At 34.0% G+C, this 27,890-nt stretch overlaps 1 protein-coding gene and 2 long non-coding RNA genes across 3 annotated transcripts; all 3 read left to right on the top strand.

Annotated features, from left to right (window-relative positions):
- The first annotated feature begins 209 nt into the window (after positions 1-209).
- Positions 210-10,841, top strand: LOC128216083 (endoprotease aex-5-like). Its single transcript, XM_052922707.1, has 11 exons — positions 210-452; positions 877-978; positions 5,105-5,218; positions 5,406-5,745; positions 6,005-6,192; positions 6,375-6,566; positions 6,962-7,065; positions 7,248-7,354; positions 7,495-7,612; positions 8,165-8,484; positions 8,812-10,841. The coding sequence occupies exons 1-11, from the start codon at positions 288-290 to the stop codon at positions 9,231-9,233; spliced, it is 2,172 nt and encodes a 723-aa protein (XP_052778667.1). The 5' UTR covers positions 210-287; the 3' UTR covers positions 9,234-10,841.
- A 73-nt stretch (positions 10,842-10,914) lies between these two features.
- On the top strand, positions 10,915-13,256 carry LOC128239959 (uncharacterized). The gene is made up of 3 exons (XR_008261976.1): positions 10,915-11,039; positions 11,677-11,747; positions 12,408-13,256. It is a non-coding gene; the product is annotated as an uncharacterized LOC128239959 (long non-coding RNA).
- A 5,547-nt stretch (positions 13,257-18,803) lies between these two features.
- On the top strand, positions 18,804-24,505 carry LOC128236240 (uncharacterized). Its single transcript, XR_008261298.1, has 4 exons — positions 18,804-19,059; positions 19,364-19,481; positions 22,129-22,408; positions 22,856-24,505. It is a non-coding gene; the product is annotated as an uncharacterized LOC128236240 (long non-coding RNA).
- Positions 24,506-27,890: the final 3,385 nt, after the last annotated feature.

The raw sequence follows: 27,890 nt of genomic DNA, 5'->3' as shown, positions 1-27,890 counted from the left end.
TGAATGGTTGGTATCGAAATGAAGATCTTGTACTGTAATAAGGTAAAAATAATGGAGACGATGGAGTCAATCTAATTTCTATCACTACTTCTTATTACGAAGACAAGGATATGGTCTTTATTAACGAAGGCAAACGAGAATGGCACAATTCCAATTTAATGACAAATCATAGTATGATATATCATTTCAGGATATTGATTGATAGCTATATATTCTGTGTCTTTTGACTTCTTTGGGCGCATATGCAGAAGACCATTTAGTTCATACGGATTTCAAATTAAGTAAAGATGACTTTGAATTTTATTTTGTGTGTTTATTTTTTACGTTTTGTGTGCGCTGCAGAGCAAACTACGTATGAAGACACAATTCGAATTGTGATTCGATCAGAGGAAATGTTTTTGGATGATATAACACAATCACTGGAGAGCTTTGACTTCCATTTTGATAGCAGGGTGAGTACATATTTGTGTTAAATTTTTACATATTTCATGAAGGATTTCTGAAAAAAAAGGATTTCTGTTTCTTAACAGTGGGTATTCTTTTTATGGTGCGGTCTGTCATAACGTTATCACCAGTCCTTTTTTTTGGATAAAATGCATGATATGTACAATGTTTTTGTTAAATGCCTTTTGCTGTTAATAGAGATTGATCAGTGAATTAAAATGTTACTTTACTGTTTCAAAACAGAAAAGTAACATTTTGAAACTTCTTTTTGTTTTGAAATTTAGCCCGCTCTCAATTTCCTGTGCCACGTCTATAGTAAGTTTATGCTTCGAAATGTTTCTTTACGGTTCCGTTTTGATTCAAAATAGGCCATTTATCTTGTTATAGATATTTAATCTAAAACAAAATGAAATAACTATTTCTTTTTTTCAGATCAATGACAACCTCGTTATATTTGAAAAGACAACAAACGACTCGAAAAATTACCAACTAACTTCAACTGAACTGACGGATCTCCGACAATCAAATACGCACGTAAATATGGTTACACATTAAGTCTAGGAAGTCAAATAAAATGGTTCCATTGTCAACGACAAACTAACATATTGGTAAACACCTTACGTTAGAAATATTGCTTATCACGACCCTAATATTGTAAGTTGGCTATAACTTAGAACTATAATATTTTATACAATAAAGAGCTTAATGATTTTATATTTTGCGACTTTATGTTTAAGGGTAATGTAAACGACACTCGCATTAATTTAAAAAGGTGATACACCTGATTAGTCAAACATTTATTATATACGATCTGGTTTCGCTAAAATAGGTTCGTTCAATAGATCAAAGCGATATTTAGATATATAATGGCTAAGTAGTTGGTATTTTTCACCCAGCATGTGTATAAAATGACATTGAATTAGAAGCATTTTTAAAGTCATTCATTGACTTTAAATATAATCATGCAGAAAAACGAAAATAAAAACGAAAAATTGTCAATGACTGTTTTAATGACCTTTTTTCTTTTCCTTAAAATGTGCATATCATTAGTTGCAAAAAGGTATATTATCTTTTCATTGTGTTAAAAATTTAAATAAATGTTTAATAGATTGGTGTGTTTTATTGAGTGTCTGTCGGCGTGTACATGATGTATATTGAAATGAATTAAATTGTTATGTTAATTAAACATGATTCGTATAGAATAATTATATTCAAAACATCAATAGTTCTTGTATACGAATGCATTAGATACAAATGCAATCCTCGTAAGCCTAAAGGTACTTGGCCCAATTTCAAATCAGACAAAAAAAGCACACATTCATATTGTCACAATGACTTCTTTCAATAGTTTGGCCCGTATTATCGGTTATTACCCAAACGTCGGATTGCGTTACAATGACATCTTTGATCTAAACATAATTGAAGGGTATTTTTGGTTTATGTCCTTCATTTAAGTATTTTCAATGTTTGTATAAATGGCAGTTCTGATTAAAAAAACAGCTTGCTACCTGCATTGATTTGCCAACTGAATAAGTCGACGTAATTATATGATTAATATATGTACATCATTTCACATCTGCAACATATTGGGAATACAATATATTCATTTACATCCTGTAGATTAACATTATAACGCGTAACTAAACTTTAATACATGTTATGAAATGGACCCTACAATGAAACTTAAGATAAAAGTACCAATAAAAAAACGATGACTCCCGGTTAATATACGTAAAACGTATAGACATATGACACTGGACGAACTAATGAAAACTATACACACATGTTAATGTTAGTACACGATAAATGTATTGGAGGATTCATTGTGCCTTCAACCATCCTGTTCGTTGGCCTGTTTAAATCGCGTGATATAATGCACCAGTCAATTGTAACCAAGCCCCCCAGGTCCAGGGGGTATACCGGGGATAGCCGTGGAAATGGGCTGTGTTTTTACTTTCCAGGTGGCCCCGCATTTCCGTGTGAGTGTGGTGGTTTTGTCTTCACGCCAAATATAGCGGGGACATGGGCCTTACTTAGGTTCCCCTTGGGGGGGGGGGGCTGGGGTATTTGGCGGGCATTTTACCATCAGTACGTCTCCGCAGGGCGGGGATTTTACACGGGCTTGGCTGGACCGAAAGTCAAAGTCCCCGCTATTCCCCGGACCTGGGGGGGGGGGGGGGGGGCGTGATTACAATTGACTGGTGCATTACCTGCCATAGTTCATATCTGATAATGTTGACACGTTTTCGAACTTTTCCGCGATTCGTTTGCCAATAACTGGAATACGGCTTAATATTTTGGGTTTAAAACAATGACAATACCTTTAAAGTGTCGTAAGAAAAAGCTGAAAAATAGTCATTGAAGATTCGGTAGATGATCAGTTGTATATCCTCAATTGAGCTTCATAATGTTTTTTTCTTATTATGTGTAACACTGGTGGGCATACATATTTGCCCTTGTCCTTTCGCGCGTACGTGTGATTCCGCCTGAACTTGTATCGCTAAAAACATTTCACTAAGTTAAAAAGAAAACCTTGGAGAAATGTTAATTTTTATTAGATGAAGTTTTGCACATGTCGTTTCGTTTCCCATTTCATTAAGTGAAACCAGAGTCATGGCCCTTGAATTAGCAAAAAATGCATTTATGGACCTATGTCGCTCAAACTACAAACTATATCACCTTCAATCAAGAAAGCTTATGGGAGTATGTTATTGGGTTCATGAATTTGTTCACCTATGGTTTCATGTCCCGTTGCACTAAGTTGAATTCAGCGTTATGACCATCGAATTTGCAAATATTGGCATGTCGCTCAAAACTCCGAAACTGGATTACCTAGAGTCCGGAAAATCTAGGCGGAATGTTGTTTAGGTCATGAATGTGTGCACCTGAGGTTTTGTTTCCGTTGAACGTGGTTTCACTCTTTTATTTCCCGCTGTACTTAGTGAAAGCAGAGAAATTGCCTTTGCATATTTACAAAAAATGGCTTTTCTGGACTTGAGTCGCTTAAAACTCTAAGGTTATATTATATAGAGTCATTTAAACTTAGGATTTTATTAATTGTTTTATGAAGTTCTGCATCTAGGGGTTTGTTTAACGCTGCACTAAAATGAGAATTAAGGCCCTTCAATTTGAATTTAACCTCGAATAATAAAAAAAATCAAACTGGAATGCCATTAAGGTGATGGAGTTCTGCACCTTGGACCCTGCACATAGATAACCTACGGTTAAAGTCCTTGAATAAGCAAACTTTGGTATTTCTGTCCCTCAAATATTCAAAACTATATTACAAAGAGTATGCAAGCTTAGGGAAATGTTGGTAGGGTCAAACAGTTAAGCACCTGGGGTTTGGGTCCCGCAGTACTTAGTAAAACCAGCGTTATAACCCTTGAATTTGCCAAAGTTGGCAATCCCGGACCTGTATCGATCACCATTCTAAAACCTTTTCACTTGGAGCCATGACAATTAAAAGAATATTGTTCATTTGATGAAGTTGTTCATCGGGGGGGGGGGGGCTGTTTGTTAAAGCAAATATTGGCATTTTTGGACTTTTTAACATGTGTAAATTATAACTTCTTAACCAAGGTATGAGTATTTTTCTTATTGATGTGATTGTTCCATATGCTGATATATTTTTTCTTTATTCAAGACGCTTTTATAAAGAAGAAAATCAATGTTGTATCATTACAAACAAAAAGTAGATCGGACAAGTACATTTTTGCTACGCCAAAAAGATTAAAATACAAAGTTATTAATATGATATGTTTTATGAATGTGAATGCGAACAAGGTGAAGAATAACAGTCGAGGTTTAGGGGAATTACACAGTATATCAATACCACTGCAAAACTGATTCTTTTATCAAACCAAGGTTCTAATTACGGAAAATATAAAATTTGTCGCATTTCTGTTGTGTACTTTTTAGGAAAGATTAAGTAAAGATTTAGGAGCGATTTTCAGCCCTTCAGTTAGTAGAGATTGGCATAGACGAAATATTGTCCTTGCATTTGATGGTAGTGAGTTCTATTCAGATGTATTAAAATGTATGAAATTTTATTCCGCATATAAAGCAATCTGTGCCCAATATTTTATACCACATTTTGGGGAACGCGTACGTTTCATTTTAAATCGCAGATTGGGCAATTCATCAAAAGCATTTTATATAACTAATTTAGCAAATCGCGCGAAGCGATTTATGCAAGAAGATTATGCTAATAATACATAGCACTGTCTTCCGCCGATTGAGCATCACATACGTAGCATTTAGTCAACATATCAAGCAATTGGTGTAGCATTTTAATAGCAATTTGAGCGTAGCATTTTTTTCCATATTTTGCTTGTATTGCACAGCATTTTATTTCACGCTTTTTTTGCCATACATGCATAGTGTTTTATTAGTAGCATTTTATTCCGAAGATGGAGCAATTCGTGCGAAGCGCTTTATTCCTCAGATTAGGCAACTCAAAAGTAATATAATCTTAAACAGATTAAGCAATAATTCATGCGCAGCGTTTTATTCCACTGATTGAGAAACTCAAACATAGTATTTAATTCCACAGATTAGACAAATCGTGCGTATGGCTCTAGATTGAGCAACTCAAACGAGGTATTTTATTCCAGCGGCTGCGAAACTCCTGCTTTGCATTATATTTTTTATTCCGCAGATTCAACAACTCGCCCAGAGCTATATTTTGTACCCGGAATCGAAAGTAATAGCGAAGGCGACTGCATATGAAAGCGAGGAGCAACAAAGTTCAACATCAACGAAAATGCCCTCTGTAAGTTTCATTACATATTATCAATATTATCTTATATATATAAAATATATCATACTGTTCTATTCAGGAAAACAATTGCGCATATCTATATGTTATCCGATTATTTCATTGCAAAATGTAAATGATGCCTTTATTGCATCAAAGCTGATGATTGCAACCTTATCATTATGATATGGAATTGTTTCAGAACTCCATGAAGTTGTGTCCACCCTTTTTCGACCTAGGCCTTGAAATTGACACCTCCTGGAGGGAGCATAATGCCAGTGGGAGAGGCATTGTTGTTGGCGTTACGGATGTCGGAGTAAATACGAACAATGTATATTTAAAAGACAATATAAACTTAGATTTATCTTACAACTTTGTTGACGATACTCCATACACATTTCCTACGATATTGCCAGGGATATTCGAATCATCGGTGATAACAAACCACGGTAACGCTTGTGCTGGACTTATCGCTCGTCCCAAAACAGACGACGTATGCACTCCTTGTGGGTTAGGGGTGGCTTATAACGCAAAAGTTGCAGGTTAGTACTTATAACAGCTTGTAAATGCAACTTCTCAAAATACAATTTGGACAAATGAATAAGATGAGTTGTGATTTATTTTTAAGTGAATTTAGCATTAAAATAACAGTAAGATTATTATTATGCAAAATGTAAGATCAGACGTAAAACCCTTTACTTGAATTTATACTGTTAAAGTCAGACTAACTTTTAAAATTGTAGGGCGTTTGCATGAATTCAATATCAATATTATCAATATAATTCCCTAATTATCTGACAGATTTACAAATTGCGAAGATCCAAGAAGCATATTGGATGTTCCCATACATAGACTCTGCAATATACGCCAAAGCTCTGGCCCACAAACCTGACGCTATTCATATTTATTCAAACAGCTGGGCACCAAAGCATCCGTTCAATAAATCGCAATTTTATGAAGAAGACGTTTTGAAAGATGGATTAACATTCGTAATAATTCCTTATTTATTATATGAATCAAAATGCCAAATTATATAGTAATTCGATGTCCAACCAATATTAAAAGAATGTAAACAATATTTAGTAGGTATTTAGTATTTTTAATGCAGATTACATGTGTATGGTGATAATCGTTCTTTAAGTTTATCCACAAAGAAATTTCGTTTTGGTAGGGTCGAAAAGGACTAGGATCAGTGTACGTCTTTCCTGCTGGGCAACCCGGTTCTGGGTTGGTCAATTACATCGGTAGCATACCAGTGGCTTGTTTGGATGTCAATGGGTCCGTCGCAGACGTCAGCCATGTAAATGCAGCAACACTTGTCTCCGTCTTTTGCAACGGCAGAAGAAGATTTGATGATAAGATGGTGTGTTAAATGGCTTGCGCTTTTTGCCCTATTTAAAATGCGATCATATATACATATATTATTTAAAACTTTGTATTTGGCCAGATTTAAAATGAGTCAAATGTCATTATTCTTATATTTTTGTGTATGTTCCACACACATATATATCTTCTAAATCAGATAGCATTTAGATACATTTCATAAATACCCGGACCTTAGTGAGAAGGCATTTCTAAATGCATATACTATACAAGTATCTCTCTATCTTAAAAACCCTTTCGTTTTGAAAATAAGCTAGAACGATAAATTAGTAATAGAATCAAGCAGCATATCGTTTGACTAAAGTCAGAGACAACAATTTCCCTCTTAACATGGTGAGTTACTTAATTCTTTTACATTTCAAATTCTCTCTGCAGGTAACAGTTGGACATGATGACAAAAGATGCTTTACGGCATTTGGTGGTGAATCAGCGGGTACTGCCATTGTTTCTGGAATGATCGCCCTATTGTTAGAGACAAGGTTACAAATTCTACTTCCTAGGAAAAATTAGTTATGCATTCATATAAATTAAATCTTATATTATATTAAATTACCTTATATCAGTTTGTTTTGTTTCAAATTAGTATTGCTTTGTACTTTAGTAATGAGAAAAACAAGCCCATAAGTAAATTAATCGAAATACTTATATATTTGTGTTTCAGCTGGAGTCTATCCGTCAGAGACATTACACATATTTTGGTCGAATCTAGTAGATATAATGGAATAGAAGCTTCGTCAGAATTCCTTAGCAACGGCGCTGGAAAACATTGTACGTTAGCATCAAAATGTGGATGTTCTACTTTTATATGCATGACACTTTTTTGATTAGTTGTTGATGGGCATCACTAAATACATAAGTTCTAAATACTATAGCCATCAAATATGAATTTATTAATAATGCATGTTTAGATCATCCAAGATTGGGTTTTGGTTATCCTAGCAACTCTGAAATGATCCGGATCGGGAAGAAGTGGAATCGTTTACCCCCTTTATGTTCAAGAACTCTTGATTTTTCAAAAGACTCCTTGTGAGTATTTTAGCATTAATTTAGTAAAGATATTTTATTTCATTTTAAATCTTTCAAACGTTCCGTGTTCATGTTTATAGTTGGTTTTGGGAGCACCTCTTATATCTTTTATTGATAATAATTATTTTTGTAATAAAACGTACAGAATACATATTATATCAATAATGCACAATTTCAATTTATGCCGCGTTTTGATATTTATCATGACGTACGTTAAGTCACCAGAATGAAATACGGCCACAAAAAGTGTACTGTGAAGTTTAATTTTTGAAGAATCATCATAACACAATATGGTACCCTCCGCCTTTGTCACTCTCCACTCAACTTTTGGATATCAGTTTTGACATATATTGAATTTCAATGTGCGATTTACCATCAATAACTTCACATGTATTTGTTTGTTTTTTATTTATTGCCTATGTATTTAATAATTTATTTTTGGTTAAGGCTATGAAATGCATTGAGTTGTACTTTACCAGTAAAAGGTATTGGGTTTAGCGTGCGTCTAGATGCATGTAAAACTGTCATACGTTTGCCAATTGTATATTACAGCCAAAACAAATCAGCTAATTGGTACGTGCGCGTTTTGTACGACAATACTTTCTGCGATACATCACCATGCATAGAGAAGATGGAAGAGGTTTTGTTTGAAATTGTATTCGTTTATTCAGAGCAACATCACATGAAACTTTGGGCTAAATCTCCTAGTGGTACTGTATCAGAGTTAGCCAGTATCGAACCAAGGAGGAAAGGGGTCGACGCAAAGGGAGTTACCGCAACATTTCGGTCCAATCACTTTTGGGGAGAGGACAGCGAAGGTCGCTGGCATCTTTATATCGGATGTAATTTTTCCAAAGAGACTGAAAATCAATGTAAGTGTACTATTATCGAGACATTTATGCGTAAACAAGATTAAGGTGTTTATGACATATGACGAGTTAGCTAAATCTAGGTACTCCGATTCTAAGAAAGTTATTGTTTTGTAATAATTTATGAAATTTAAAATGCTAATTTTATTCAAGTATGCTTCCTTGATTTTTTTTAATGACAATAACTTTTAAAATACTATTAATTCTAAGAAATATGTTTAATGCTTTAAATGTCAAAGTGGTCTGGTTATACATACCTTCGTTTACGATTAAGCGGCAATGGTAGCAATGTATGCTAGCCGTTATACCCAACATATTGTATTTTTTCAGATTACAAATGTCATGTAGTTTCTGCTCGTTTAATTCTTTACGGTACAATTGAAGACAGAACATCGATTTACAAATGCGACGCAGATGCAGGCTCTGAATTCATTTATGATAATATGATAAAACCATCAACATCCGACATATCAGATTCAACAGTGGGGACTACAAAATTACCACCGGAAACAACATCTACAACAGGTCCCTCTAATCAAATCGACGTGGCAAAATTAGTTGGAATCATTTCGGGTGTGTGTGTATTTATCGTTATTGCAGTAATAGTATCTGTCAAATACCACCTCTGCCAAATCATGCTCCAAAATTATCTAACGGTGAAATATCGTACATTTGAAGATGATGGAAACAACAAAGAAGGAACTGGCGAATCAAACATTTCTGTTGATTTAGAACTGAGTGAAATTGAATAAACAATGAAGAAAATGACGAGGTACCTAAAGAAGTAACACGAAGACGAAACAACGGAACCATTGAATACAGTTAACGACTGCAAATAAACCATACCTAAAGAATATGAGGAAAACAATGTTTTGAACAAGTTCATGGTCTAAAAATGTATGCATATTTTAAATTTCAGAGATGGAAGCCCATTCAAAGATATAGTGGATTCGAATATTTTAGCACTTCAATACAGCTTTAAAAAGATAATATGTAGAATTCACCACCAGCAACTTTTTCTTTTAAAGTTAAACAAAATGCAAATACATCATCAGGCTTATCACTTGAAAGAACATATTTATACGCGCTTATACTTTGATATATTAGTCTCCTTAAACAGCTCTTAACCCTGAACGTTATTATCATGTGATCTTTCATAAGGAATGAAAACACAATTATAAACCTTCAAAAGCTCAGGTCAATCTCTTTTGAATGAACATGGTCTGTACTTGAATATATAGGCGTATTGAGATTTTGTCCGAGATAATAGTTGACAGTTATTATCTTAATTCCCAGTTAAAGTAAAAAGAAACAAGAAAATTTCCGCAAACAAAGTGAGCTTAGCCTAATCCTGTCAGAAGAGACTTAAAAAGTTTCGAATTATTGGGGACTGGTGATGTTTGTCTAAATATATTTATACGTCGTTAGGGACGAATTTCAAATGCTAACCTTATGAGCATTGTATTCTGACCTTTGAAGTCTCTATAAAAGTACTTTGCTTCAACTTTATCTACCTAAGATAAGATTAACCTTTTGCGTTTTATCTTTATTTAGGATTGTTGGGATAAGAGAGAGGTTTGTGCGCATACACTTTTTTAAATCCCCAGCAAATTTACATTTTACTGACCGTTCCAAGGTGGTACCTTGATAAACATACCTAGGTTTTTATATAGTATATATGCACTGTGCTGTTTGTGGATTTTTGTGCTGTTGTTCCATATGTCTTGTGTGCGATTTTTTGTGTGTCTTTTTTGTGTTATATGTCTTTGGTGTTTACCCAGTGCCATTAATAGGGTTTTATGTTTAAACTTTTCGCTACTGAGCTTGTTTCTGTAGTTTTTCACATAAGTATTTATATGAGATAATTCTAAAGTAAGTATTGAAAAGGATTGAAGAGTTCGTTTGAAATACTTTTGAAACATGAAACCAGTTTCTTAAAACTAAACCGGACATTTAGAACCATAATGCGACAAATCTAGTGTGTTTATAGAGTTCGTAACCATACATGTTAAGCTGGATATTGTATAACTGCTGCTTGTACCCACTTTTTAAAAACCGGATTCGTTTGCAAGCACTATCGATGTAAACTATATTGTTGTATTAGCTTGTTGTATAATTTAGCCATACTAAAAATATTTATTTATTGTTTTGGTATGTCGTGTTGGTCGTTGTGTTAATTCATTATGTTCTTACTATTTATCACTCTGCACAACTGTATTGTAGGTTACTATACAAGTCAATCAATGGTATGTCTATGTTATGTTATGTTATTAAAAATATGCTGTTGCATGTGTTGTTTATACGTGGGACATATGGCTCCCATTCAGTGTATGTTTTGTCTTAGCTTTGAGCTTTTAAACACTCAGGATATTCGTTAAATGTTTGACAACTGGTCTTGCAATCGGAACTCCTCGGCTAGTATCAAGATATGGCCTCGGATATAATACGGGTCGTAAGAAAATAGTCCATCATGGCCGACCAAGAAGATGTTCAAACAACCAAGAGATATGTTAGTCCAAAGACAGAATGAGGAGCGAACTTTTACCACTTATTTGTGTGTAAGTGTTATTTTTATACTTATTGTATTTTAATAAAATATATAAATAGTTTTAAAAGAGCCCTAATGAGAAACTAATTGGAAATGTCATTAATTCTTAGTGGGTGGGGTAAAGTCTTCTTTCATTTGACAGATTATAATATAGTAAATAACAATTTTGAAGCTCCAGTGATCAGTGGCAAAAATTAAGAAAACAAATAATCTATTTGTAATAACAAATAAGTCTGAATCTTACTTTACTTAGATCGATAATAGGTTAGACTTTCTTTCTCAGTGTATTTATCTCCTACATTTCATATCATTAACTTTAATTTTTATAATTTTAAATTTACATTCTTTTAACCAAGGATGTATGGTTTATATATCCGTGAGTGTTGGTATCGAACAATTTAATGTAATGGCACAATTGAATGCCTCGGCCCTGTTCACTAATATAGTTCTCTAAATAAATTAGATCTTCATTCTATCGGTTTAACAAAATGAGTTTGAACGCATAAACCAGCACACATTTCTTTCAAGACTAAATTCTATGATATCCACCAGTGGTGGTGATGCAGAAACATTGAAAATTGCTGACATTTTTACTGTGCCAATGAAATGCAGACATTTAGATTTTTTAATCTTATTGTCATTTTCAGAGAAGAGTATGGTACCAGGGGTGCAGCTGACTCTGATTCCCGGCTTCTTCTAATGAAAAAAGTCAGATGAGGTAATGGTTGTACTATTTTCGAAATTCGGACAATTATTTAACAGTCAAGTATCCTATTGGTTTAAGCCCAAAAGTACCTGCATGTTTGTACAATTAACCAACAAGGATGGACAGTATTAAAATATCAACATTGTAGATGAATTTAAACATGAATTTCATTTCATATTTTTTAATTTACCAGTAGTCCAGAGCTAAAAGCTGCTCTCTCACAGATTGACAGTTCTTCTTGGTCGTTCTTCAAAAGCCCAAAGGAGTAATTAAATTAAATTTACACATATTATTAATCAAATGGCTTAAAGCAATAGCAAAAAAATATTTTCCAAACAATTAAAATCTGTTCTATTATGTGTGACCTTATATGACTAGTTGGAGGATTTTTTACCAAATTTTCAAACTTGTATATGAAAGACTGTGATCTGATATTATGTCAGCAGTCTAATATCACTGGTTTCCATACATTTGCACAATAATTGCCAATTGGCTCGTTTAAAGATAAAAATAAAAAAGGTGTCAGAACAGTAAAACCATGAGGATGCAGCTTTAAATTGGTGTTGCACTTAATGTTTTGTGAATACTTTTCTGTTGTTGTACAGGCTTTTAAAATAATTGATCTGAAAATATAATTTCTATTATTGTTGTATTTTCTGTTTTCTATTTCAGGCGCTGGAATCCGAATGTAATCAAAAATGCCATTGAATGAGGATTGACCTGCAATGCATGGAAATCATCTAACACAACTGCAACGCCTACCTTGGAAAAATGAGTGCAAGATGGAAACAAAGTGTTCAGTGGAACATCTTGTCATCTCAAATATTTGATGACTTACATACTGATGTGAAGTTGAAGATAAAAGTCATCTGTTGGTCCGTGATTATTAAATAAATCCGAACATATATTTTAAAAGGGTAATATGGTAAAGGATTTATCTACGCTTAAAGTGGTTTTCCTATATTATGGAGGGGAGATAACTACAAAAACAGAAACAGATGGCATCGGCAGACCAAATAAAGGAGAACTATTTTGTTCAGTTCAATTTTTAAGACTTCAGAAAATCCGTTAATAGGGCACATCCTTGTAAATGCCATATTGTAAACTGGGCTCTTTAAATTAAAATGTGAAAAGGTGAAAGTGGTCTAGAGGATAAGCCTCAAATTCAAGGTTGTGAGTTCAAGATACTTTCTCTTGACCTCAGGAAAAGGATGTCCATTCTTGTTTCTACTTAGGCAACAGACTTAAGAGTGATTTTGTAAGCTTCCAGCTTGCATAGCAATCTGATAAGGCATAAAATAAGATACTAGCTGACTTGCAAACAGTTTTTCCATTTGTGTTGATTTATTTTTCAGTCTGTTGGAATGTTTATTAGAAGTGATGCGCATTGCTTACTGCAACCAATATTTATTTTCTTTATTAAGTTAAATTTAACGAACACATAACATGACTTGTGATTTTACAGATGCATGTTTATTTCGTTGATTGTATGAGTTTATTTTCTCAAATGATGTAATAAAAGTTATTCTAAATGACTGTCCTTTTTTGTTTGAAGAAAATGTGTTGAGGTTTTGGCATAGCATAGTGTCATCATCATCATCATCATCATCATTGTTGTGTACAAATAAAACATTTAAAACAATGTAATAAAAACCAAACTGTCAAGCCAAGTACTCAAAGAGGCACAAGGATATTGCTAAAGAGACCGGTAATACATTTAGACAAATAAAATGCAAAGAAAGATCTATAATTCTGACACATGGTAATGCTTTAAATTGTCCTCTCATTGTGTGTTTATGGTTAAAGTGGAGACATACAGTATTTTTTATAATGAAGACTTAAATTTGTATGGCAACTTAAAGCCATATATGGGGATTAAACGCCAGAAATATTGTGAAGTCTCCCAAAAGACTCAATGCACTTAAAAGGGCTTGGCACAGAAATGAAAGTAAAGATTTGAGCAAAACCTAATTTATCATTAATTTTACATTGGATTGCATACAGATGGCTCTGTTATTACTGGACTAATATTAAAAATAAAATTAAGAGACGTGTTGATCCAAACTGTAATTATTCTTGTTTGCATTTTATGGAGTTATAAAAGAGTCATTTGGTGAAGAGTGATCTAAAGGCTAATTATTCAAAATAGATTAAGTATTATTGAAAAAAGTCTGGTATACATTGCTGAAAAGCTTAGTAACCTGGCTAAATATTTGTTTAAGGCTTTTATTTACAAAAAATTAAATCAGCTGAGTATCTTATCAGTTACTCTTTTGGTGTTGTTGTTTTTAATAAAAAATGACAATTTACTCAATTGAGACTAATAATTATAGATTAAGACAAATATAATGTGTAAGGAAACTTCTAATGAGTGGGTTTTATCCACAGCTTAGGAGGTAAAGTGAAGCATGATCTGCCTTGAACAAATACAATTTTAAGACAAGTTCTGTCAACTTAGTGCACCAGTCAATTGTAACCCCCCTCCCCCCCCCCCCCCCACCCCAGGTCCGGGGGAATACTGGGGTTAATTGGGGAAATGGGCCGTGTTTTTACCTATCAGGTGGCCCTGCAGTGCTGGGTGAATGCGGTGGTTTTATCTTCGCTTAAAATATAGAGGGGAATGGACCTTACCTAGAGTCCCTGGGGTGTGGGGGCATTTGGCAGGGATTTTGCCATTGGATCGTCCGCGCAGGGTGGGGATTTTAGCCGGGGTTGGCTGTACTGAAAGTCAAAGTCCCCACTATTCCCCAGACCTGGGGGGGGGGGGGGGCGTGGTTACAATTGTCTGGTGCATATCCACATGAACGTTGTACTGGTACTCTAACAATTGAGCTTACTGCGTGGATAGTCACCGCCCCATCCCAACCCCACAGAACTGTTTACACAAAAAAAATCTGCAGCCCAAACCCAACAATGCTGAAGTAAAGGCATGCATAGATTTCAGCTGGTAAAGCTGACTGGGTGCCAAGCTCACACCCATCCTACCACACAAAACTCTGCACAAGGCAAATTAATGATTTTACAGAATAGTAATGTTGTTTTAATGGCAAGGCATGGTGTGAAAAATAACACGGCAAAGTATGACTTAAAACTTACATTTCATAGGGTATTCCTATAACTGTTGAGAAAATGTTGACATTTAGTCCATGCATGCATTTAATCCGATGTAATGATTCATGCATGCCATGAACCGTATGATCATTTCAATGACTGTCAAGTACATTTTCTGTGTGCTCACGATTTTTCTAGAGGAAATAGAGTGCTTCAACTATAAGGAAACATCTAAATATTTTTAAAACGAACATTCTTTGAGGTTACAATAAATATTTTCTCTTAAACAAGCACATTTAATTTAACACAATCCATTTCCTTGTTGTTACAATGGGCCTTCTTTACGCGGATTGAAAACGGTGTTAATCGCCGGCAGCCGCATCGCACTTTCGTATATCCTTACTACTATTTACGAGGTCTATCTCGAAGCTTGCCGGAGATGGCCGAGTTGTTACGATTGCTGGTCTTGTTCTAAGGATGCCCCCATTAAAGCTAATACCTCATCTGACTAGTACAAATTACTACACGATTGTTATGTATGTAAAGTTTAACTACCTCCCATACAATTTAATACTTCGAATGTTTGCATATACTCTCTATCATTTGGTTCATTCATTTTATGAAATGTGTTACAAATCAAATAATAGTAAATATGATGTATGATTTAGATACCCACTTATTGTCAAGGAGGTTACTCATAGATGCTTCCATTTGGAATAATCTTTAAACGTACCTTTTGCAAACGGTTTCGAACCGCTAGTAAGAAAAAGTTAATTCAAATTGTCAATACTAATATGTTTATACGTAATGATCATTACATGTCCTTATTTTGCTATTTTAATTGTGGAGATTTTCATGACAAAGAGATTTGTTACTGATATCCATATATAATTAAATACATCTTTGCCGGGGATACACCCGAACGTTTAAACGTTGTGTTAATTGATCTCACGTCGTGTGGTCGGGGTTGGTACTGAAAACTTACATACACATATTTACAAAAAGTATATACGTTTATTTACACACTTGCTCAAATGTTCACATTCACATGATGTTTAAAAACTGTTTAACAAAACGCGCGCTACCAGAACAAAAGAGAAATTGATTAATACAGAAAACGTTATGTGTTTATCCAATGATGATTATTTTTTATATCGCGTTCCACACACGTACGTTTTGTTTTTTTGGAATCCGTACATGTTAGTTATTTAATTATCCCGTCAAGTAAAATTTATTTAAAATGTTTGTTTGTCTGGTTAGACACTATTTGTTAAAAAGTACAATTGAATATCGGAGTTTACGCACATTGGAAAAATTGTTGTATCGATATCTTTTGAACAGTTGTAAAAAGTTCGGATTGCACAAATGTTGTTGTAGAGTTTTATTCAGTCAATACATGTTTACGTTTTTATTGTTTAATTTTATGTCCGTGATATGTTGCATTAAATTATGTTGTCTCATACCTTGTGTTATTTCTTGTAAAAATGTATTTTTTAACGACAACAAATGCTTCTTTCTGATTGTCGTAGCATTGTTTAAGATGGCGATGTGAAGCGTGACTATAATTAGTTTTAAATGATATTTGTTGTGTCATAATCACAATCATACTGTCTTTAAATACCACCCTCATAATGGTTATGCTGCTAACCTTGACCTTGGAATATCTTTAAGGAAAACTAACCTAAGGGTATTGCTTTTCTATTCAGAATAACTAAATCTCTAAGTGAATACGTAGGTATATGTACGGTCACCATATCTCATTTAACGCTCTCTAAAGTGCATGGCAATACACTCTGAAAGAATGCACCAATTGCTCCCAATTATGAACAAAGCAGGTTCAATTTGTCTGAACTAGTTCATCAGTGAATTATTGCTTGTTTCAATGTCGTAAACAAATTAGAAAACCACTGTGTGTTTCAGCGATGACAAAACTGTCTTGACCTGATTTTCGTATGCCGCGTGCTTATGTTCTTGTCATGCTGTTTCACTCGAAATCTTGCGATAAGAGCCGCGATAGAGCTTGCCAGTGGACTATAGGTTTTTGGCAAAGATTGAGCTGCAGTTCTTCGACAATCTGTCGATAATTTTAGCTATATACAATACGAGGCCGTTACAATTTTGCATAAGTCGCCTCGACATTAATAAATGCTTTATTCGATTATAATTCGGCAAATGCGCGAAAACGAAAGGTTTTGGTACAATAAGGTTCGAGTACCTATGGTATTGAACGAGTTTATTAGGGCATTGTATGGTTTATACAATATAGCAAGATGTATCGTGACTGTATGAGTCTAACCGATACAATGCTTATCTTACAAGAGTGTTTAAACATTTGTAAAGAACGTGTCAGATTTGTCAAAAGGATGTATAATCTTATATAAAAAAATATCCAATATAATTGTTGTTATATTTCTTTTGAAAACAGATGTTTGATAACGACGCAGCTTTCTTAGAAAATCTGTAAGGTTAGCTCGCCTTTACTTGTACATTTCTTGAATTACACTCGCTTATTAAATTTGAGTGGCCAAAATACTCAAAAGTGTCTTTTTTTGTCCGCAATTCCCCCCACGCTAGTTCAGAACATGTGTATTACCCATCTATTTTTGATTTTTTGTGCTATGAATCGCCAGCTTCTTTTTGAATCAGCGAAACGGTGTACTACAGCTGTACGACAACGAACGATTGGAAAGCGAATTGAGGGTTGCAGTCATTTTAAAGAAAAAAAGAAAATCGAAGGTGCTTTCTCACAAAATAAGCTCAACGATAGCAATGCGACTAATCCGACATATGTTGAAATATCATCAAGTGATTCATTCGTCGCAACCAGTAGAATAGGAGTAACACAGGTATTGACAATACATTCTGAGCCTGCCGAAATTAATTACCTCCCCAGTTCGACACACAGCGAAGGTGTGCACACCGACTGATGCATGCAACTGTTAAGTTCATTGCTATTTGTAAATGTTTATTGGGTATTTTCATGCAGCTGAATGAACACTTTCCAATGCAACAGACTAAACAGTCTAATATCGATTACATTCAATAAATACAAGTCGTTTCGTATTGCCCGTTATGGGATTGGCGTATATATAACATACACTAAAGTTTATCTTTACAGTTTAAGTTGTTTTGGTCGTATATAAGGCCTTTAATGCAAAACCAAAGATTATGAACTACAAACAGGTTTATCGGAGTAAAACACCGTGTTATCTAACAAATCGTGTTTGATGTTTTCATATTATTGATATTTATCCCTCTGCAGGATCTTTATTCTAGAACGAATACAGCCATTGTGTAGTGTCTTGGAACTATAGTGCCGACATTTCATCAATCATATCTAGAAACAAAGCAGCCTATCAGACAGTGCCGGTTCAATTATCATATACCTACAAAAGGGATTGGAAGAGACTGGCTTCGATTTTCAAAAATTGTAGATACATGATAATGAAGTTTGAATATATCATGTAACTTATCAGCCTTAAATCGGTTATCTGTCTTATTAAGCACAGACAGCTGGGTTTGGTATTAAATCGGTGTACTGACCCCATTACTTTTGAATAAACTTTAGAGTTAACTTCAACTTAACAGGAACACTAAGGCAAGTATATGTTTATAATTCATTGGGCAAACTGTTTTGAAATACACATTTGAAATGTTTAATTTTTTTTCTAATATATTTTAGTTCAAAAGTGCAGACAGCTTAAATCTGATATGAATCACTTTCAATTCTGTTTCTGGGAAGAATCCAGTACTATGTCCTTTTTGAGAGGCCATGTAAAAATGATTGAAAACAAACTTACAATCTCCTGGGTGATAAGCGGACACCTCTATAACTCGACAACTGACACCTTATTCCTACAAAATGTTATGCGAATTGTGGTCAAATCATTTGGATTATTGGTATGTTTCAAAAATTCAAATTGTCCTCGCATTCCACATAAGCCTGTGCTAAAATGTTATTATACATAATATTAAGAATAATATTCTTAAAGTAATTCAATGTCTGCTTTCAGAGTGACGGTACAATGACATCCACAAATTACGATTAAGAACTACAAACTGGTTAACAGGATAGCGGGCTTATAAAAGGATGTGATATGGAGAGGTCTTCAATCCGTCGTATATTGTCACAATCCATGCCTATTCTGTGTGTAGTTCTAATTGTTATTTTTATAAAACTCCTGTTCTACGGAGCTGTTGAGTATTTTACGAAAAGCTTCGAGACAGTTATTGGAAAGGTGTTAGCATATTTATATTCGCGTTGGAAAGCAAGGTACTTACAGAATATGGTTACATTTTAACTTGCTCTAATTAATGTTTCGTAATCATGTTGAAATAGTTTGACAAATATACATATTAAACATAAAATGGAACGCCTCCCGGAATGTTGGGTATTCGAATAAAAAAATAATCTACATGACTGTAGAGATATTTTAAAAATATGATCATATTTATATTTTTATTTAAATTGTCCATGTGTTTACCAATGTTGAAAACAAACCTTTTTTAGTATCTAGATATATAGTAAGCTTGTAGTACAAATGCTTAATGCACGTACGAATGGAAATTCTTTACAGTATAGAGCAACAAGGAAACAGGACTTAAAGTAAAAGCTGACGTTATCAGGAAAAGGACGACATATTTGCCTTTGACTACAATAGAATGGCGGCGTATATCTCGTGGCGTAATCTTAAGGTATATGGAACACTTATGGTACTTAATAAAAGCATATTTTAAATTAATGAAAACTTAACTGATTAAAACTATTTAAAACAATTACAATGATACAGTTTGCTTGTTGTGTTTAACAATACAACGTAACTTCGTCGCAGGATTTTTTTAATTGTTATTTTTTTATTCAGATAATTACAAATCTTTTTTGTATCTAAAAAGAAAGTAGGGGTCTTTGGAAATCATCCATTAAGTTCAAACGAACCTAATGTTTTCGACATTCGTTAGGCATCAGAGGCGAGCGAAAAGCATAAAAACTGTATAATCTTATTAAGACTAGAAAGAGATATTAATAATTTGAACTTTTCCAAATTTTGGGTCAGGTCTTAGCTTGAACTACTTGAAGCACATGATATAAATTAAGTGACTTTCATAAGACAGATGATGGAAAATGTTAATAACAAAAATAACATTTCTAAAACAATATTCAAATGATTGAATTGTAAGACAATATCATTTAATCAGTATCAACCAGATGTGGCACCGGTCATGATATAAACAGCCTCTACATGTTTCCGAAACTTTATCATTAATCGGTCAAAGAAAAAAAAGTGCGATAAGAACAAAAATTGAGAAAATTAAAACAGTCAATTTCCTTATAAAAGGTTTAATATGCTGATTCAACTGATGTTATATTATACTATATGTGTAAATACAGACTATTTCTATACATTTACAACTTATATATGTATGAATACAAAACAGTGCAATATACAATTAAAAAAAAACTCGCGAAAATATGTTCGAATGGTTGTTATCCAAGATACAGTGTATTTGAATATAAGTTTTGAAAAATCCGACTAACAAATGATCAATTTGTTGTGGCCTAAAGGAAAAGAATAACGTATTACAAAACATTCAGGTAGTATAATAAACATGCATTTTGTGAAAGGGCAGGCTTCGACGTCGTTGGAAGGACCAACATTTAAAATATTTAAAAAATATTTTTTTTATTTAGTTTTGAGGTTCATTATGTAGCAAGTACAATTCATATATCCGTTGCAACATGTGAAGCAGTATTTAGGTGTTGAGCAATTTTTAGGAAAGAAGATATTATTAGATTTCTTATGAAAAAGCACATACGTTTCCCGGAAATGTCTTAATACAAAGTGATTATTGAATGAATTATCGGTACTACCCAATAAACAATTATTTGAATACCTTTCTTTTTTGAAAATACATCGTCAAGAACTATCATACATTGTTGATTAAGTCATTTAGGGCATTTTGACACAAAAACAAAGTAATAATGTGGACATACTTTTCCGAACGAATGTGAACGCTTTTTGATCCAAAATCTGATCAAATCTTCTGTTGTAAAATGTGTTCAATTCCTTACTACTCTAAAGCCTGTCACCAAGAATGTATGTTTTACTCCCAAGAAAGATCGCTCCTCAAAACTAAATCGACTATGAACGTTTGAAACATTTTAATGTTTGACCTTCTCCACCCACATTTGCACTGTGGTAGGCCCTTAACCGATTAAATTATAGTTTGAAAATAGTTAAGCAAAACAAACATATAACTTGAACGATTACATTGTAGTGGTAGCAACATATTTAACAGCGTATGTGTACATGTAAGTGAATGACTTTGTATCATTCAATGGAATTCAGAACAAAATTATTAATCATAAATCAATGCCACTACTTGAAATTACAAAGGGCTTATTGAACGGCATGACAGGAAGGCTTATAATTCATATTATTATGGATTTGTATAATATCAATGAGCCATTATCAATTTTCTAAATATGTAATCATAGTTCTGAAACTTCATTCAATGAAAGATAAAGAGTTAACAGATATTACTACACCTGTAACCTGACCAAACATTAGGAGGACAATGAGAAGCACAGCACTCGACTAAAAGATATATAATAATCAATTGTATTTTCATTATTTGCTTTAGTTCTTTATGTGAACGATAGATGCAATGTTAATAAAAGAGTGATAGATTTTGTGAATGGCTCAAGCTATCATATTGGTAGGGTATGAAACGTCAGCTCAGTTTCTCATCATAAGTATGTTTTCCTAATCAAAATTAAAAAATAGCATGCACCTTTGTGAACCTTTTTCCGACAAAGCTCTTCAAATTTACCGTGCATGGATGACGAATAATGTCAGTCGAAGTGCAATAGTTTATTGACATCGGCCTAAATGCAGAGAAAGGGCCTCTAACTGTTTACTTTGTAAGCTATTAAATATTAATATTGTTGTACAGTATTTTGACGTGGTCTGTCACTTAGTTCAGCGTGTTCGACTAATAAAATTATTAATTGCGATCCATGGGTAATAACTGGCCTTGGTTCAATTAAAGCTAACTTAATGTGTTTGGGGGCTAACATTTGCTCAGTACTTTCATGTGTGCAGTGTATGCGCTGCTTTGCAATAGGGTTACAAAATATAAACATTTTGCTAATGTGAGCGACTCTAAGCCTCCAAGTTATCTCAGGGCCGGTTACATACAAAACATGCTTAATGTACCAGAATACACTTCTACTGTCTCGTTTATTTCGTTCAATAAATTTTAAGCACATAATAATATCAATGCAGGTAAATGTAACTTAATATATGCTAATTATCAATAACTTTTCCACGATTTATTGTAGACACCCGATTTATCCTACAAGTATGCAGAAAACAATCACCGAAGACCATCGACGAGTTTCGGGAGTTCAATAAAAAAATCACTTTGTCAGTGACAGTGTAAGTACGTTTTACTTGACCTTTGAGGTCAACAACTAACGAACACAATCAAACAATTTAGGAAAAACGACGACACGTTGTCAAAGACAATGTTAGTACGTGCTACTTGACCGTTGGGGACAACAATAAACGAACAATATCAACCAAGTTTGGACAAAATGAAGCCACGTTGTCAGATACAATGTAAGTACCTGATATTTGTACTGTATAAATAACCTTTGCATTATGCATGGATATGATTTAACATAATATTAAATGTCTTGTTTACTTCTTATATTATCAATCAATTATTCGGAGTTTTGCAGGTAGTTTATAATACTGTGAATATGTGTAAAGCAACACGAATCGAAGCGATAATGTGATAATGTTAAACGCCAAACGTCTTATAATATGTATCAGTTCAAATTTAAGAATATTTTTCTCATGCAGTATCTTCTTGAATTCAACAGTAATAAAGCAAACAATAACTGTTAATGAAAGATGCTTTCTGGTGCACTTCATGTCCCTTGAGGATTTAAACATATAGAGTATTTTCTGATGATGATGATGATGATGTTGTTGTTGATGATGATGCTTCTGCTGCTGTTGCTGCTGCTGCTGCTGCTGCTGATGAAATATTTTTTTTTGCAGCCAGAAGAAGTCAATCGACTGGTATGTTTGCGTTTATACGAAGACGTAACGCCTTTGCGAAACGACATGCATAGATAACATGGGAGGAATTTAACTTGAACTGTTCTTCGTTTTGTTAGTACTTCATCGCATGACAATTTGGATTACGTCTCAAACTAAATAAAACAAAACACTGTGTAAGCAGAGTTGCTATCGACTGATAGTGGGCCTTTGGCAAGGTGAATCCGAACATCTTTTCGTTCAAAACATTTATTGGGAGTGAGCAGGTATCGTCGATGGCGTTTTTATAAATTTGTTCAATGAAGGAAATAAAAACGTTTGTTTACAAAAGCTCTGCCCTTTCCACCGTAACCAACCATGTCCACCATCAAAAAGACGTCTGACGACGTCAACATCTTTCGATGAGCGACATTGGATTCAGCAGATCCGACCTTGCTGAACTTGGTGTTATACTCGAAAAAACGTTCAGTACATCATTTGAATCCAGCTTGACCTTGTTAGTGTCCAACGTTGTATATCAAGTATTGTTGTGGGTTTAACCCAAGATTGGTATCTTAAAATCTCCTTCCTCCAATCGTCACTTCACAGCCGTGGCTTGCAGTTTATAAATAAGCATAAATCATGTTTCCCATCTTAAGCCTAAACCGCTTTTTAATATTTGTCTGAAAAAAAAATCATATCCTTCACGGCCGTTTATTCTTTCCTGTAGTTCATTTAAACACGACATAATGCTCTAGCCGACGCACCGTTATGTTCGTATGGCCAATCTAAAATCGAAGCCGATATCGAATCCGCTGAACTTCAGAAATGTCAGCAATTGCGTCAAATCTTATTCTCTAAACTTAAATGCCCCCTGACCTTTAAAAACCTACTATCACTCATCTAATGAAACAATGTTATCCTAAAAGTACATCAGTTTATCGCGGCGACACATCTTTTCTGCCAGTGACATGTGCGACTTAAACGGGTGTAGGTCACGAGTCCCCTTTCTTGTCATACCTCCTAATTGTCAACAACATAAATTGACACCTTTCCGTCATTATAACTTTGTTGATTTTTGAATTTTTGAATTTGCTATAACATGTTTGCCTAATTTACAAATCATTTTTTGAACACTACTCCTTTTTTACTCATTACATTTTATTGTTTTGCACCTGTTTATATATATATATATGTATATATACATGTATGTGTGTGTGTGAAATAAATATAATATATATATAAAGTTCACAGCTACATGTAAAAAAATAAATAATAATGATGCCGTAGTAATCAAGTCAATTATATTTTAAAGAGGGTAATATAAAAACCATATAATTATACGGAATATTACTCGTATTTCTCGTATATTGCATCTTTATGAAATAATCATTTTATTTATTATTAGGTGTTTTATTAGAATATAAGTATATTAGAATATAAGTACTTATGTTTTGTCTGTGTTAATTATGTTTTCGTCTGTGTAATTTGTATTTTGTCTGTGACACTTATGTTTTGTCTGTGACACTTTTTTTGTGGTAGATATACTTTGTCTGTGACACTTATTTTTTTATCTGTGTTTCTAATATGTTAAGCTCTATGCAATGCACATGCATTTTTAATAGTTCGTTTGTTTTATATTCATTGTGTGAAATAAAACACTCAAATACATCATTCCTTTTTTCTACACTTCCTTGACAAACGAGTGAATGCATTACCTAGTGACAGTTTTGCATAAAATGTTTTCAAAAGGTTACAAAAGTTGTAAAATCCTGATGATTTATACCCTTTGGCTGGAAATTTCGCGGTTTTACGAAAAAGGACAATTCGTGGGTACTTAAAATCGTGGATTTGCATTTTGTTTGGATAAAATAAAAAAAATCGAAACTGTGATCCTAAATCGTCTGCAAATTCTCCATGAGTCGATGTCGTGTTATGCATCATCTACGTCAGGCAGTTGATGACAATTCAAGGGGACAATATGTCAATTAGCACATATATAATCATGTCATTGATCGGTAATTTAAGGGTCATAAATAAAGAAACACCCACATCAAGGATATAAAATAGTGAAGCCCTTTGGTGTCAACTAAGTATTTTGCAAGCATAAAAATCGATTAAATATTTCACCAAAGAAACAAAATCAAGTGGCGACGCTTATACAAACGAGGTTAATAATCAGCACGTTTTATATGTACTGCACAGGAGGTTGATACTCAGCTTGTTATAATATCCGGCGATGTCATACAAAACACTGAATGCAAGTACGAATGTTTGACTTTAAATTATTATTATTAAGGTTAAATAATATTCAGAATAAAATATATTAAGAGTATGATAAACAATGATGTCGGTACTTACCAACGGTAAAACTTTGGTTGGGATATTGAATTCGTGAATAAGCCAGCATACGAAATCCACGAAAGTTAATGTCCCACGGATATGTATGATTTTACACTAACCGAAATCTCCCGTCGCAAATATTATCATCATCGTTATAATAATATACCTCCTCATCGCAAATGAAAGAACATTTATACAGTCACATTAATTGTCCATTAGATATCTATGGTGGTATATTACTGCCATAAGATTACCTGATAAGGTTTGCGATTTTTGTTACGATAGCGATAATGATCTATCTATCTAATTTATATTCACGAAACTTTGTCGGTAAAATAAATATTACAAGACTAAAAACATGCCTGAAAGTGCCCAAATCTGCAACTTGTTACTTTTTTCATTCCGCACAACACTAAAAGATTATTAAGTTATGGTTGACGAATTACAATTAATATGGCATTTTGCTCTTTCATGCCTGTTTTAGCCATTGTTAGGAATTCCGCGAAATTAACCTAGACAGCTAGATAAATATCGCGAAAATTAAATGGTTTCCACAGAACAAATTGTTAAAGTTAAGAGGTTGTCTTACGGCAGTAATTTTCCACTATAGATATAATATATAACCTCGATTGCACGAAATTAATGTTCAAAATAAATGAGCGAATGTTTTGTCCTGATTACATACTTTAAAATATTGTGACAAACGTTAGTGAAGTCTAGACAGCTATTTTGATCAGATTAATATATTGGGTCAAATGATCAAAAGGTACGCAACCAGTTTAATTATTCATAAACTCGCATCGTTGAATTTGTTCATCGTTGTGGCAAATTATCTTTACATGCCAATAAAAATACTCACAATTCACTCTCCTTATAATTTACCGTAAACAGACCTGATGGATATTTCAAAAACTATGAAAGTAAAGAAGTTTTTAAAAACAGCCTAGATCGCTTCTCTTTATGGAAAACCAATACTATTAGCTTTATCAATCTGTATTTAGGATACACTGTTAAGAACATTTTGGAGTCGTAGTTTACATAGGCCTACTACGTATAACTAGAAATAGGTCAATGTCATTTGATACGTGCTTTAATTTTTCGAAAATAACGTCTTGCAATTCGCAGCGAAAAATCGAAAGTAGATTTTAGGTTAGGTCGGGCGGACTTGCAATCGAAATTATTAATAAATGCGTTTATTCTAGTGCACTTTATTTATGGTCAGGGTTTCGTAAAATTGGAACTGATATAAGAATATGTACGTATAAAATACACACGCACGCACGCACGCACGCACGCACGCACGCACGCACGCACGCACGCACGCACACACACACACACACATATATCTATTATATATAGAATCACTTGTAAGTAGGTTGAGATTACTTTGTTTTAGATTTAGATAAATAGAATACAACCTCTGAATATTACCGTTTTAAGCAATAGAAGATATGCTCCGGCAGTGTGGTGACTGGTGTATGCTGATGGTCGAGTAGTGTTGGTAGATGGTTGAGCAGTGAAGGACAATGGCGGGCACTGTAGGATAATGGTGGAGTAATTTAGGAATACGGTTTAGTAGTGTAGGATACTGGTGGAGTAATGTACGACGATGGTGAATTATAATGGATGGTGGCGGGCACTGTCGGATTATGGTGGAGTTATGTAGGGTAAAGGTGTAGTAGTGTAGGATACTGGTGGAGTAATGCAGAACGATGGGGAATTATCGTGGATGATGGTAGCCACTGTCGGGTAATGGTGGAGTAATGTAGGATAACGGATTAGCAGTGCAGGATAATGGTGAGTAATGTAGGATGATGGTGAACTACAGTGGGATGTTGATGAATTATAGTTGGATAATTGTGAATTATAGTGGGATGATGATCAGTAGGGTAGGATAATGGTGGGTAATGTAGGATAATGGTGAGTAATTTAGGATAATGGTGAGTAATGTAGGATAATGGTGAGTAATTTAAGATAATGGTGAGTAAAATAGGATAATGGTAGATAATGTCGGATAATGGTGAGTATTGTAGGATAATGGTGAGTGATGTAGGGTTATGGTGAGTAATGTAGGATTATAGTGAGCAATGTAGGATAATGGTGAGTAATGTAGGATAATGGTGAGTAATGTAGGATAATGGTGAGTGATGTAGGGTTATGGTGAGTAATGTAGGATTATGGTGAGTAATGTAGGATTATGGTGAGTAATATAGGATTATGGTGAGTAATGCAAGATAATGGTGAGTAACATAGGATTATGGTGAGTAATGTAGGATTATGGTGAGTAAGGTAGGATTATGGTGAGTAATGTAGGATTATGGTGAGTAATGTAGGATTATGGTGAGTAATGTAGGATTATGGTGAGTAATGTAAGATAATGGTGAGTAATATAGGATTATGGTGAGTAATGTAGGATAATGGTGAGTAAGGTAGGATTATGGTGAGTAATGTAGGATTGTGGTGAGTAATGTAGGATTATGGTGAGTAATGTAGGATAATGGTGAGTAAGGTAGGATTATGGTGAGTAATGTAGGATTGTGGTGAGTAATGTAGGATTATGGTGAGTAATGTAGGATAATGGTGAGTAATGTAGGATTATGGTGAGTAATGTAGGAAAATGGTGAATACTGTAGGATAATGGTGAGTAATGTAGGGTTATGGTGAGTAATGTAGGATTATGGTGAGTAATGTAGGATTACGGTGAGTAATGTAG

The sequence above is a fragment of the Mya arenaria genome, chromosome 1, assembly GCF_026914265.1.
Source record: "Mya arenaria isolate MELC-2E11 chromosome 1, ASM2691426v1".
NCBI classification, from domain to species: Eukaryota; Metazoa; Mollusca; class Bivalvia; order Myida; family Myidae; genus Mya; species Mya arenaria.
The sequence above is the reverse complement of the archived record's forward strand: the minus strand, read 5'-3'. Positions and strand labels throughout refer to the sequence as shown.